At 48.6% G+C, this 12,994-nt stretch overlaps 1 protein-coding gene across 1 annotated transcript; it reads left to right on the forward strand.

Moving 5' to 3' along the window:
- Positions 1–236: 236 nt before the first annotated feature.
- LOC112589935 (AAA ATPase forming ring-shaped complexes-like) lies at positions 237–1,964 on the forward strand. The gene is made up of 3 exons (XM_025305014.1): positions 237–420; positions 717–1,371; positions 1,664–1,964. The coding sequence occupies exons 1-3, from the start codon at positions 237–239 to the stop codon at positions 1,962–1,964; spliced, it is 1,140 nt and encodes a 379-aa protein (XP_025160799.1).
- Positions 1,965–12,994: the final 11,030 nt, after the last annotated feature.

Consider the following 12,994-nt stretch of genomic DNA (forward strand, 5'->3'; position numbering starts at 1 on the left):
CGCGGATCCTTGGACGGATCCTAAAAACGCGCGATCGACTGAGCGATCGCGCGAAATAGGCATCCTATTTTCGCTGGAGCGACGTGCGCTCGCGCAAGAATAGGACTCCTCGTTTTCCGAGCGATCGCGCGAAATAGTTGGCGATAGAGAGAGAGAGAGAGAGAGAGAGAGAGAGAGAGAGAGAGAGATAGAGAGAGAGATAAGACGATCGAGCGCGCGCGAAACGAGAATCCAGCATGGGCGCGAGCACGACCGCGCGCGTCCTGGTGATCGTCGCGCTCATCGTCGCGCTCAACGTCGCGTTGATCTACCTCGTCGGGCGGGCGAAGATTCGCAGCAACGATCGACTGAAGCGGCTGTTCAACAACGAGACGTTGGACACGCTTCGCATCGGTGTCGCTGTTACAGCCGACGAGATCAGTAAGTCTGTGGTCTCGGGACCCGTGTCCGCGCTATTGTTCCCCTCGAAGCGAACCTCGCGCGATTCGCCGTCGCGATGAACGCATCGCGCGGCGCGACTACCTCTCGCGTTCCGTCCGCTGTCGAGACTACCGTGTACGAGAGAGCGATCGACGAATTCGTTCGAGAGCACAACGAAGAGGCCCGATCGATTGTGAAATTGGAGCGCGCCGACAACGCCGCCGCGGCCGACAAGCACGTGGCTCTCGGTACGATCGTGGCCTGATACGCCGCCACGTACGATCGACTCATCATAGATCCGGCGGACAGACAGTTTCTGCGCAGCGAAGTGGTGACCCGGTGCATGCAGGCTCTCGTGTTACGCTCCATGCAACTGAGCGGTTTCGCCGATCTGGCGATGTCGCTCGGCGCCGCGAGGAACATACGCGCCGACATCGAGCGCGCGCGTCGTCGCTTGGACGACAACACCGGCGACTCCGCGGACGCCAACGCCGATCCGCGCGTACACACCGACGGACTGTACGAGTACATACCGCACGACAGTCTGAACGTCTCGCTGAACGATCTGCCGGGCTACGAGGAGCAGCACGCGCAGTTGCTGAACGCCTATTTCGTGATCAACGACGAGCCGGAGAGCGCCCTGTTGGCGGACGAGACGATGGAGCGACGACCGAGCACGCGGGCCGGTGCGAATGTGATTCTGTACGGACCACCGGGCACCGGTAAAACTGCGGCCGCTCGAGCAGTGACCCGGTCGCTCGGTTTGAATCTGATGTTCGTCAACGCGGAGAACCTGCTGTCGGCCTACCGCTCGGAGACCGAGAAGAACCTGCGCTCGCTGTACCGGAAAATGCGCGCTCTCGTTCGCACCACCGGTCGCAACGTGGTGCTGCTGCTGGACGAGGTAGGCGGACTGGTGAAGAATCGCAGCGGTGCCGTGACCAGCGGCGAGTACAGTCTGCTCACGAGATTTCTCACGATTCTCTCGAACCGAACGACGTGACGGACAACTACGGCGTGTTCAGCATCTTCACGACCAACCGTCTGAGCAATCTGGACGACGCATTTCATCGTCGGTGCGCTGCCGTGTTCATGGGTTACGTGGGTACGCGGGAGACCACGGTGCGATCGTTCAATGCTTTTCTGCACCGATCGATCGACTACGCGACGCGAGGCACCAGATTCGCCAGTCGGGACTACGAATCGGAGATTCGTCGAACGTGTCGTCACTGGATGCCCGGAGACTTCGCGCGCTTCAAACGCACAATCGTGGAACCGTCGCGCCTGCGGATCGTTACTTCGAACGATCCGACACCACGTACGAGGACTTTGTGACCGAACGCCTGGCGATGCGAGGCGACGACGACGCCGCCGTCGGTGGCGATCGCGACGATCGAGAGATACGCGTGACTCTGCCGTTGCTGTCGTACACCGAGATACTGGCGCACGTGGCGCGTTACGAACCGGTGACACTGCTCGACAAGTACGGCGAGTACGATACGCCGCCGGTGCGACGGGACGGGAACGATGACCAGGATGGGTGAACCTGTAGCGGGAAAATAATAAACGACTCGTAGTGGATACTGACGCATAGGTGCAATCGTTTAATCGACCTCTTTCCTTCAAGCGTATGTGCATACAAGTGCATATATATATATATACGTGCGTGCGTCACGAAAAAACACAAAGAGATACGGCGCGCGAACGCGCGCTCGATCATCGAGGTATGTGCAACGCGGCGCGAGACCCGCCGCTACGAAGCGATCGTAGCAGTAGTCCGGATGATTTTCGTTTTTCGCGTATATTTCTCCAGAGCGAGCACCTCGAATCGAGTTCGCACATTCGAAACGTTCTCGGCCGAATCGCGGGACTCGGCGACAGGGTTGAACCGCGAGCCGCGCTGACACTCGACGATCCTCGGTTTCGCTCGGTACAACTCGCTCGAGCGTCGACGGTTCCGTAACGGCGACGGTCGTCGTGGGGGGGGGGAGAGTTCTCGCGATCGTCGTCGGGCGGTCGTCGCGAGTGACGGTCGTCGCGTCGAACCGCGGACGAGAGACGCGGCTGTCGGTAGCGCAACGATCCTTCGCGGTGGCGATCGACTGACATCGCGAGGGTATCGATTTCGACTGGATGACGATCGCTCGCGAAGTTTCGACTCGACACTGGCGCGACGTCGTGTATTGGTTATTGCGCATTTTACCGATTTTGTGCGACTATTGCGAGATCACTGTGATATCGCGGCGCGATATTCATCCGAGCGCGATTCGTTACAAAACTGCACGGGGTTGGATGCGATGCGACGTGTGCGTGCGTTGCGCTCTGTCGCGCGTGACGAAACAAATTATTCCCGAATTGGTCGTTGCCGTTCGACGATGGCGTGTTCGGCGAAACGACTCGTCGGAGCGCAACGAGTGCGTTGTTCGCACCTACGCCATTGATCGTCAAACGACGCATACTAGATGCCATACGCAGCGGTCGATGCGTAACTCGATGCGGCAGATATCCGTATCCTTGGTGGAACTTGGTTGTCGTTAAATTTGTACCTCAGTGCGCGCGACGAAAATCGCAGAACGGTGTCGTTTCTCGTTCCTTCGTGGCCAGTGACGGTTCCACGACCGAAGACGCGCTAGCTATTCTGAGCGATGTGGCGGTCCAGCTGTTGCTACTATGCGAAAAAGGAGAAACGTGCACCGTGTTCGCACGAGTGGCTCCCGATCGATGGGAGAACATGGCGTACTGGTTGTCTCATCTGTTGCCTCTGTTGTCCGAGCATTTCACTATTTGTTCGCCGCGATCGCGAGATCGACTCGTTTCATCGAAATCGCGTCTCGATCGAACATCGAGACACTCTCTCGAGAGTGATAGCGACGTCGTCGGTCGCCGAGATCGGAACGCGTTCCCTCGACCGTTATCTTCGCGAAATTGAAACGCGTGTTCTTCGATCGTTATCTCCTCGGCAAGAGAGAGAGGGAGAGAGAGAGAGAGAGAGCTGAGTGTTTCGATCGAAAAAACCCGCGAGTGTCGCAAACGAGGACGTATTAGAGTTTGAAATATTTCGCAGTAACAACTAAGGCGCGACTACCGGTGAAATGTCGACAATTGGAACGATGAGACTCATCGCGAGGTTGTCGATCGCTATGTTGGCTACTATGACGAAGAGAACGATGACGCGAACGTTACGACTGATACGTAATCTGTTGACGACCACGGTGATCAACAGACGCGAGCAGGCAGTGCGCCGAGAGCGATTTCACGATGAGTTATCGCTCCGTAACGTTCTTTCGCCCGTATATAACGAACGCGAATGACTTTCCGATCGTTAGTTCGATCGAAAAAGAAAAGAGGGAAATGTCACCCGCTGCGAATCGAGGCGATGACGAACGAACGGAACAATCGTCGATCGTCGCGACAATTCGCGAATATCGTCGGATTCGACTGGAAAGAGAACGACAATGTCCGTATTGCACGCGTCGATACATCATGGACGAGATGTTCGCGGAGGGGATACGGTACATCGATTACGCTTCGCGCGAGGAGCGACGGACCGTCGATTGGACCACACCGCGATCGCGTGTGCTGCAGGATCCTCTTCATGTGGAGGAAATGATATCGGGTTTGCTGATGGAAACTAGTGCTTATTGCGATCGAAAGGAAGCCGAGTCTCGTTACCCTTGGTCGTTGCATCAATCGATCAATCTGGAAACAATTGTCGTGCACAGCGATGACGATGAAAGCACGAACGAGAAAAGAACAGGGCCGATCGCCTCGCTCGAAGATTACGAATTGACCAGTGACCTATTGAACATATTGCGCGGTATATTGGTGCATCGAGAGCGTCGATCGAACATCGAGGCGAGGTACGCCGAAGTCACGGTCCGAATATCGAGTCGTCACTGGAACATTGTGTACTGGCTCTTGCGCATTCTGCCGAAAATGTGCGATTCGTTCACGTTGACGGTGTGTCCAGACGCGGTGTTTCGTCGCTGCGTCGACTCATCTTGGAGCTCGTGGTTGCACGGTGTGTTCGATTACACCGCGCGAACTCGACCTTGCGAGCACGGATGTTGGAAGTGCGCGATAACGCGCGTCGTTCACCGGACCATTCCCGAGCTGACAACGGCGGTTCGACGCCGGCGAGTTCAACGACACCTGGCGCGATCAGTCGTCGACACGACACACTCGTCGCGATCACCCACTCCAGCGCACGTGAAGCGAGCGATACTGGACGAACTGCTGTCGTGCGACGCGTCGGAAATCAGAGGCAAGCATCGCGTTCATTTGAAAACGTGTCATTCGCGGTCCGTTTTCGCGCGATAGATATAATAGTCGCGCTCTCATGGAGGAACGGCACGACGAAGCGGAGGACGCGACCGTTCACGTCCGAGGACGGTTCGACGACCGAAATAGTACTGACCGTGTTGACCGAGGTGACGCAAAGATTGCGCGACGTTGACTTCGATACGCCTGTGATCGTACAGGCGTCTGAGCAATGCGAGAACGTGTTGTACTGGTTGACTCACATGCTTCCGTTGTTCTGTTGGCGCTTTTCATTATGTGTAAAGGTCCATTGACGCAGCGCACGCGATCGATCGATGCCTTGGCTCTGTAATACGAGATAATAAACATTGCGTTGTAAAAATACGATGAGCGTTCGAGTTTCTCTCCCTTTCATCCGTCGATTCGTGGTTTCATGATATTATCGTTCGTTCGATATCGCATTAGTGGATCCGCGAGGACAAGAGCAATGGCGCGTTCGCAACGCGCGTTGCGATTCGAAGTGTTCGAAGGGTGTCGTGACAATTGCTCGGTGCGATGCATATCGTGGAAGTAGACGTCGAACGGAGCGGCGAAATGACGCGAACCCGTGATCAGACGCGATATAAAACGCTGATGCTCCGTCACGAACGACGACAATATCGAGCTTTTTTTTTCACCAGACTTTCGACTCGAGCGTCCCACGTTCCGTTCGCTGCGAATTTCGTATTGTCAATCAATGTCGAGTGCGAACGGCGCAACTTGGGCGAGGTCGTTATGGAGTCAGTCCAGCGACTTCGATAAAGAAGAACGGTGCCCGTATTGCAGACTTCAACGCGTCGTGCGAGTACTGATCCGCTATGCGGATCGACTCTCGAAGACACTCAGCGATTCCGACGAGGAACCGTCGCTGCCACAGAAACCGAGCGACGAGGAACCGTCGCTGCCGCAAAAACCGAGCCACGTCGAAGAAATCATAGCTACCGTCACGATCGGCATCGACTCGTATTGCACGGACGATCACGCTCGCTCGCGGTATCCTTGGAAACATCGTCAATCGATTCGATTGCGTCTGGCCCGTGGCATGGTGCGCGATCTCGATGACGGATCGCAAATCGATGCTCGCGATTCGGCGCACGCGCTACTCTTCGCACTGTGCGATATATTCGAGAATCAGTGTTGGTGGCCGGTGAATCGTTACTTTCGTTCGAAACGTGTTCTTTTCGAGACCGAGCTCGAGCTGTCGATCGCGCACTGGCGAATCGTCGTGTCCTAGTTGTCGCGCATCATGCCTGTGTTTTGCGACTTCGTCATCGACGTGACGTCGCGTCCCGCGGTCGGTAATTTTTAACGTGTCGTGTCGGTACCTCGATTGAGCGTTTCGCGACGATACGTCGCGTACCAACGTTACGTCGGATACGCGTACGAGTTTTTTTGTTCGTATCACTGGTATACAAACGTGGGGGTGAGTAGATAGAATAGGGGGAGTCTAACCCTAATTGCTAATTAATTATGCAAAAGACATTATTTATTAATTAATATTTTTTAATTAATACCCCCCAATTGATTCCCCCTCTTAATTGACCCCCTTAATTGACCCCCCTCTTTATTGGTCCCCCTGTTTATTGAACCCCCTCTTTATTGATCCCCCCTGTTTATTGACTCCCCCTCTTCATTGATCCCCCTCTTAATTGATCCCCCCTTTTAATTGATACCCCCTCTTTATTGGTACCCTCCTGCTCCACCCCAAAATCTTTGATTCTATGAGCAAGATGGCGGCCGTGACGTCACGAGAGAAAAACGCGTCTGGCTGTAGGTAGACTCGAACCTGGGCCCCGCGGGTTGTTATCGGACGCTCGAACCTCCTAGACCATTACTGCCTGTTGCTAGTAGACGTCTAGTGAAGGTTCTTACAGTATGTGTGTGAGGACGTCACGCATACGTCAAAAGAAAAAACATGGCGGCGGTGTAGGCCAGACTCGAACCTGGGTCCCGCGGTTGCTGTCGAGCGCTCGAACCTTCTAGACCTCCGTCGCTTATTGCTAGTAGGCGTCACGTTACGGGTAAGATGGCGACTGGGACGTCACGCATACGCCAAAAGAACGAATATGGCGGTGGTGTAGGTAGGGTCGAACCTGGGCCCCGCGATTACTATCGAGCGTCTATCGGACGTCTCTCGAACGTCTCTCGAACGTCTATCGGACGTCTAATAATCATCATACCGCAAATAAAGAACTGTATTTTTATCAAACACAATTATCATATAAAATCCTAAGAGGTGAAAGGGGATAAGCGTGTTAGAAGAAACATCTGTATATTTGAAATAATGTTTTATTAAGCGTCTTACAATTCTCTCCAAGACCACCAATTGGAAATGTGTAATACGTTCTGTAAGGCGCAATTTTTCATATGATTATTACATCGAAAAGTATTATTCAATTTTTGCAGAGAAGGCATGTCATCATAATCGGTGTCCACGGTCCTAATGATCACGTTGCTTCTCACATTGTTATCCAGAAGGTGTAACAACCATTCCCGTTTCTCATGCCCTTTTACATACACAAGTTGAGATGCGACATCTTCAAGCTCGCCGTACATATCACCCACCACAGCGGTAGTAATCAAATGTTCAGCGCTGCAGTATTTGACAGTTCCATCTTCCCATCGTAATCCATGATGATTAGCCATTAACCAGTAGGCTCTCGATTTGTCTGATCTTGTGAGCAGATGCCATGGCATCGGACTCGTGAAGATGTAGTGTGAAAGAATAGTTCCATATTTCAGTATCGCCGCTTCTTTTACAATAAATCTCTTTCCAATCATGTACCCTTGTAGATCCACAAAAGTCGGCACATCCATGGTGAAATATTCTTCGACACGTCCGGGAGAGAAATGTTGTTTATAGCACTTTGTTGCATGTATTATTCTTTTCTCGTACATACTTTCTGATGTTAGTTAAGTTTGCGCACCATATTGGTTGGCGGGCTGTATTTAACTACACGATCATGCAGGATGAGACAATATGCGGTAGTATTCGCCGGTATATTCTCCTTACACTCAAATTCTATGTGCACATCCACAGTGGCACTCTTGACGGACTCATTTTGACGCGAGCAATCGATAACCACAAAAGGACCTAGCCGCAGAAAGTCGGTAGTTGTTAACCATGCCTCAGCATTGTCGCATCCATAATACGATTTACGAAAACATCTGTACATATCGTAAAGTACGGCGTATTTATTTTTTGTAAAGTCCAAATTCATGTCGTCGTACGGATAACACTCTGAATTCAGATAGAGCTTCACGTTGATCAATTTGCAGTCATCGAAACGAGTTATATTTTCCGACATGACATTCTTCCGGCCAGTCTGCAGCGCAAAGATAATGTATCGAGGTTTCTCCAAATTAGTAGCAGTTTTGACAGTCCACAAGTGTTTGGTAGTGCTTTGCAGTTGAGGAAATCCATACAGATCCCACGAGCGGAAACTCATACTCAGGTATCGTCCATCCTCTAAAGTTTTCAGCATGGAAAGCTTATTGATATCGTTCAAGATTACGTGAGGCATTCGCCATTGTATCTTGAACAGCTCAATCTTAGGATCCAGCACTGAAGATCCTAGTAAACTGTTGTTTTCGCTGCGTGATCGTAATAGAATCAATTCGTGACGCGCGTTAATCACTATACGTTTGTAGTCTTCACAGAATCCTAGCAAAACGTTGAGCGGTACACAAAGGTTGAAGTACCCGTCCGGCGAAATAGTGTCAGTTGTATCCCACGCGGCATTTTTCATGATGGCATTTTTGTCTGAAGATATCAATACATAGTTTTTGAGGTTGAAGTTATTCCCACGTTTCTGTTACGATCAATCTCCACATCATCCAGTTCATAACGAATCTCATCAAACATAAATGCAACGCCATTATATCCCAACATTACAGTCGCACCATCGACTGCAACTTGTTTCGTCACCTTCCCCTCGACATAGAGATAACTCTCACATGGCAATATGTATAAATCCTACTGCTGTATGGGTATTCGTATCTCGTCGCTATGTCCAAACGTTGTGTTAGCATATGGATTGTACGTATGTGTCTCAATCTTGACGATGCGCTCGTCAAAGACCGGTTCATTTCCAATGTTCAAAATGTCAATCATCTTTCTCAATCGTTTCGTACGATGAATTCCAAAGATTTCAAAAATTCAACGTTCAACGCGCTGAGTTTCTATCGAACGAGGGATTTTGTACTGTTAATTGCGCGTCTCGTAAAAAGTATATTTCCAACTTGTTTCACCTGTTCCACTTGATTCACCACAAGCATTTCATAGATTACGTTTATTATCTTCGCCGTCGTACGCGCAATCTAACGGTAATCTCTTCTCCTCGAAAATCGAGCGATTGTCCTTCTTGATCAACTACACCGGTAAATCTGTAATGCTCCGTGCGATGATTGGAAGATAAATGACATGTGTCGGTGTTTCCGATATCTTATATCCTGGTGGCACCTTAGGCGAGAATTCATGTATCGTATGTACACGCATACTGTTACTGTACGCACCACTGACAACGCTGTATTCTATACGAATGATATTCACGTTGATAATCTTAATCGGGGCGTCCGATTCGTACCATCGATGCGGTTCTAATATACGACTCGATGAGAATCCCAAAAGCGAGCTAATGTTGTTTGGTTTGCTAAAATTTATTCTATAAGCACATTTTATTTCACTTCTCATCGTATTATTATTAGCACGAATTATTATGGGATATTCATTCTCGTCATCTCTATATGGATTATTTTTGGAATGCACTGCTTTTGAAGAATGTGAAATTGCACGTTTCAGATATTCGTATAAGGCGCGCAATTCGTACGATCCTTCAGGAATCGTAATTTCTTCATCGTTAGCACCATAGTAAAATTTATTATTCGACGAAATTACGTTTGGTATCGTATTGTATACTTCGAAGTCCGTTAAACCGAGCTCGTAATCACCATCACTCAAATCTATAGCGGGAAAGTAGCTCACCGTAAGGGTGTTACTGTCGCTAGTCAACGTAAGCGTTAGCGACATGTTTGCAAACTGTCGAACGAATACTGACTGCTGTTAGTGGAATGTCATCATCATCATTTAAATTGATCCTCTACTGTTTGGAGAAACTGCAAGCACAACTGTCCGTAAATGCTCTGATTGTAATGTTGATATGATGTGCGATTGTACAAAATTTTCACTACATCTCTCTCAAGGTATCGAATCAATTCCTTAGGCGGTCGACGATTACCAAAACTGTCAAAATATACTGCGCGATTTCCTCTTTTCGCATACGCCACCCAGTGAGTACCTGGCCCCTCTGTGTTGTCTAAATTTACAATAACGCTCTCGTTTTGACGTACTCCATTTATTGGTAAAGCGTCACGCATGAAAACACCTCGAAAGAAAGATATACACATACGCCTCGCTAGTCTTTCCAACTGTACATTAGTCATTGCACCCGTAGGTAATTTTAGCGTTCTTTTGACGTTTTTTTTTCTGCAGCGCCTTTCCCGCGCTTGTACGGAGCAAGATAGATTCCGCGACCTTTCATAGCACGACCTTCTATTGCGCGATGATGACGTTTTAATTCTTCCAGCTGGCGTTGCGCGGCTTTGCCATCATTCACCGCTTTTGCGACACCCGCCGCTCCACCGACTAGTGAACCGAGAACTCCCAGTAATAGTAGAACTGGTCAAATACCACCCCGTTTTGCTACTGGAAGTACTCGTTTTCGGATTTCTTTCTTGGACGACTTCATTTTCTTCGTGCCCATGCCCATGCCGATTTTCGTTTTGGCTTTCATAGCAGCCCAAACGACTGCAGCAGCAGCTTTCTCGCCTAGAGTTGATTCTTTCGAAGTTATGCGTTTCCGCGCTTTCACAGCGAGAATCTCATCCGCCGCGTCCCGATCGGTGAGATTGTTGCTATGCGAATAGGCTACATCGTGCTCACGACACGCCGCGTCCAATGAATTAATGCCTTGGTCACCTCTGACCAATCGTTTTACCAAGCGAGTTCCAGGACCACAAAATTGATATCCGGGAATGTGTATAGGAAGCGCATTTATCGCGCGATTCAATAGACCGCTGCCGACTTTTACTTTTATCGGCGACATTCACTACAGTCCCTGATCAGCGGTGCTGGACCGTCGATATGTGTTTGCTGCCACGGACGATTGTAATGTTCCAAACACCGACGATACTGCTGAACCTCTGGATCGACTCTTAAATGTTCCGGGAGTCTATCCTACAAATCTTCAATATGCTTTGCAAATTCGCGTAACAGAATAATCTTCGGTATATATTTCAGTTGTTCGGAGGTTAGCTCTCGAATATCATGGGTATCTGTCAACAGGAGGAACATTTTCTAAACTGAATGTTTCCAAGATTGACGCGCTTATATACACTCAAACGCAAAAAACCCGGTACACTAAAAATTTGGGAAAAAATTACAAAATTTCAAATGATCATAACTTGGTAAATAATGAAGATACAAATATGCGCAGAAATGCAAAATGAAGCTTGAAACGTCCTCTTTAAGAATATCTGAATGGCAATTATGTTCGGCCATTTTTTTCAAAATGGCGGATGATAAAGTGAGAGGATGAAAAATTGATAATCAAAGGTCCGTGTTTGCGATGGTGCATGGTGTGCATCAGGTATCGCAGTGTAATGGGACCAAATGCACATGAAAGTATAGAGTGTTATCTTTAAAATGCTACTTTACCGAGCTCGATGTGATCATTTTTCACTGAGTTGTTCCAAATTTTGCTAAAAATGCGGTTTTCTTGTTAAATTTGCATAATTCAGTGAATAAGTATCGCATCAAGCTCTACGACGAAGTATTTTAAAGAAAACATTCTATACTTTTAGGTACTTTTCGTCCCATTGAGCTGCGACACTTACTTTGCTCCATGCGCCGTCGCACGTTCGAACCTTTTTTTAGCAACTTTTCATGTTCTCCTTCTTATCACCCGCCATTTTGAAAAAATATCGTTGCGCACAATTTCGATAGATCTTTCGAAAAGTACGGTTTCAAAACTTTCAAACCGTTTTTGAAATTTGGTGCTAGGATATTTAGGTGTCGAGATATTCAATTTCGAATTTGCAACAAATGTCGATTCAGCGAGGCTTAAGGAACTAAGAGGCTCTGCGGTTCGTTTCGCTCTTTCATAATTTCAATAGCTGTGTTCATGTTTCTCTATATAATAATTTACATAACCAGCACAATATATTCAATGATTTGTATTTATTATTTTGAAAGCCAGGGAAATGAAAGTAAAATTCAATTTAGGTTCTTCATTTTGCGTAATCGATATTACGTAATAAAGATGAATTGCGTTTTAAGATACCGCTGTCATTAGCACAAATTATGGTTGTAAGTCTTCCCAATATAAACCGCCTGGAGTTTTACTGGTTGGAAAAGTCCCATTGTATGTAGTGTGTGTGTGTGTTTGTATACCACAAGGATAAGGACCCCGTGATTCGTCAGCTCCATAGTATTTCAAGACTTCACACCCTCCTTGTGGTGTGTGTGTGTGTGTGTGTGGTGTTACAGCAGAGATAAGAACCCCGCAGTTCGTCACTCCTGCAGTAATTAATGACTCCAAACCCTCTCTGCTGTGTGTGTGTACTAATAGTGGGTATGACTGCCTCGTGCGTATTACCTCATTCATACGATCAGGCATACTCCTTATTAGTCTTTTAATTTCATCCTGCGTAATTGTATTCCATTCGTTTTCGAGAATTATTCGCAGTTCTCGCAGTGACTGAGGAGCAGGTATGTGATTTCGTACTTTCCTGCCGAGGTTGTCCCATAAGTGTTCGATTGGATTTAAATCTGGACTATTTGCTGGCCAATCGAGTCGATTTATGCCAATTTCATCGAAGAAATCAAGCACTCTTCTCACAGTGTGTGGTCGAGCATTGTATTGCATAAACAAGAAGTTCTCTCCGATGAAGGGTGCGTACGGAACAACATACGGAATGAGTATGTCTTCCACGTATACATCTGCGTTCATATTCTTGTCAAAAAAGTGCAGATCTGTATGAGCATTAGCTGAAATTCCTGCCCAAAACATTACAGAGCCTCCATTGTAGCTATGCCTCTCACTTACCGTACAGTCTGCAAATCGTTCTCCACCGCGACGATAAACTCGTTCTCGTCCATCTGGAGAATAGACACAAAAACGAGATTCATCGCTAAAGAGAACTTTGCTCCAGTCTGCGTAAGTTCAGTCTCTATGCTCAACTGCAAAATTGAGTCGAGCTACGCGATGGTGACATT

Source organism: Harpegnathos saltator, unplaced genomic scaffold, assembly GCF_003227715.2.
Source record: "Harpegnathos saltator strain DR-91 unplaced genomic scaffold, Hsal_v8.6 scaffold660, whole genome shotgun sequence".
Classification (NCBI taxonomy): Eukaryota; Metazoa; Arthropoda; class Insecta; order Hymenoptera; family Formicidae; genus Harpegnathos; species Harpegnathos saltator.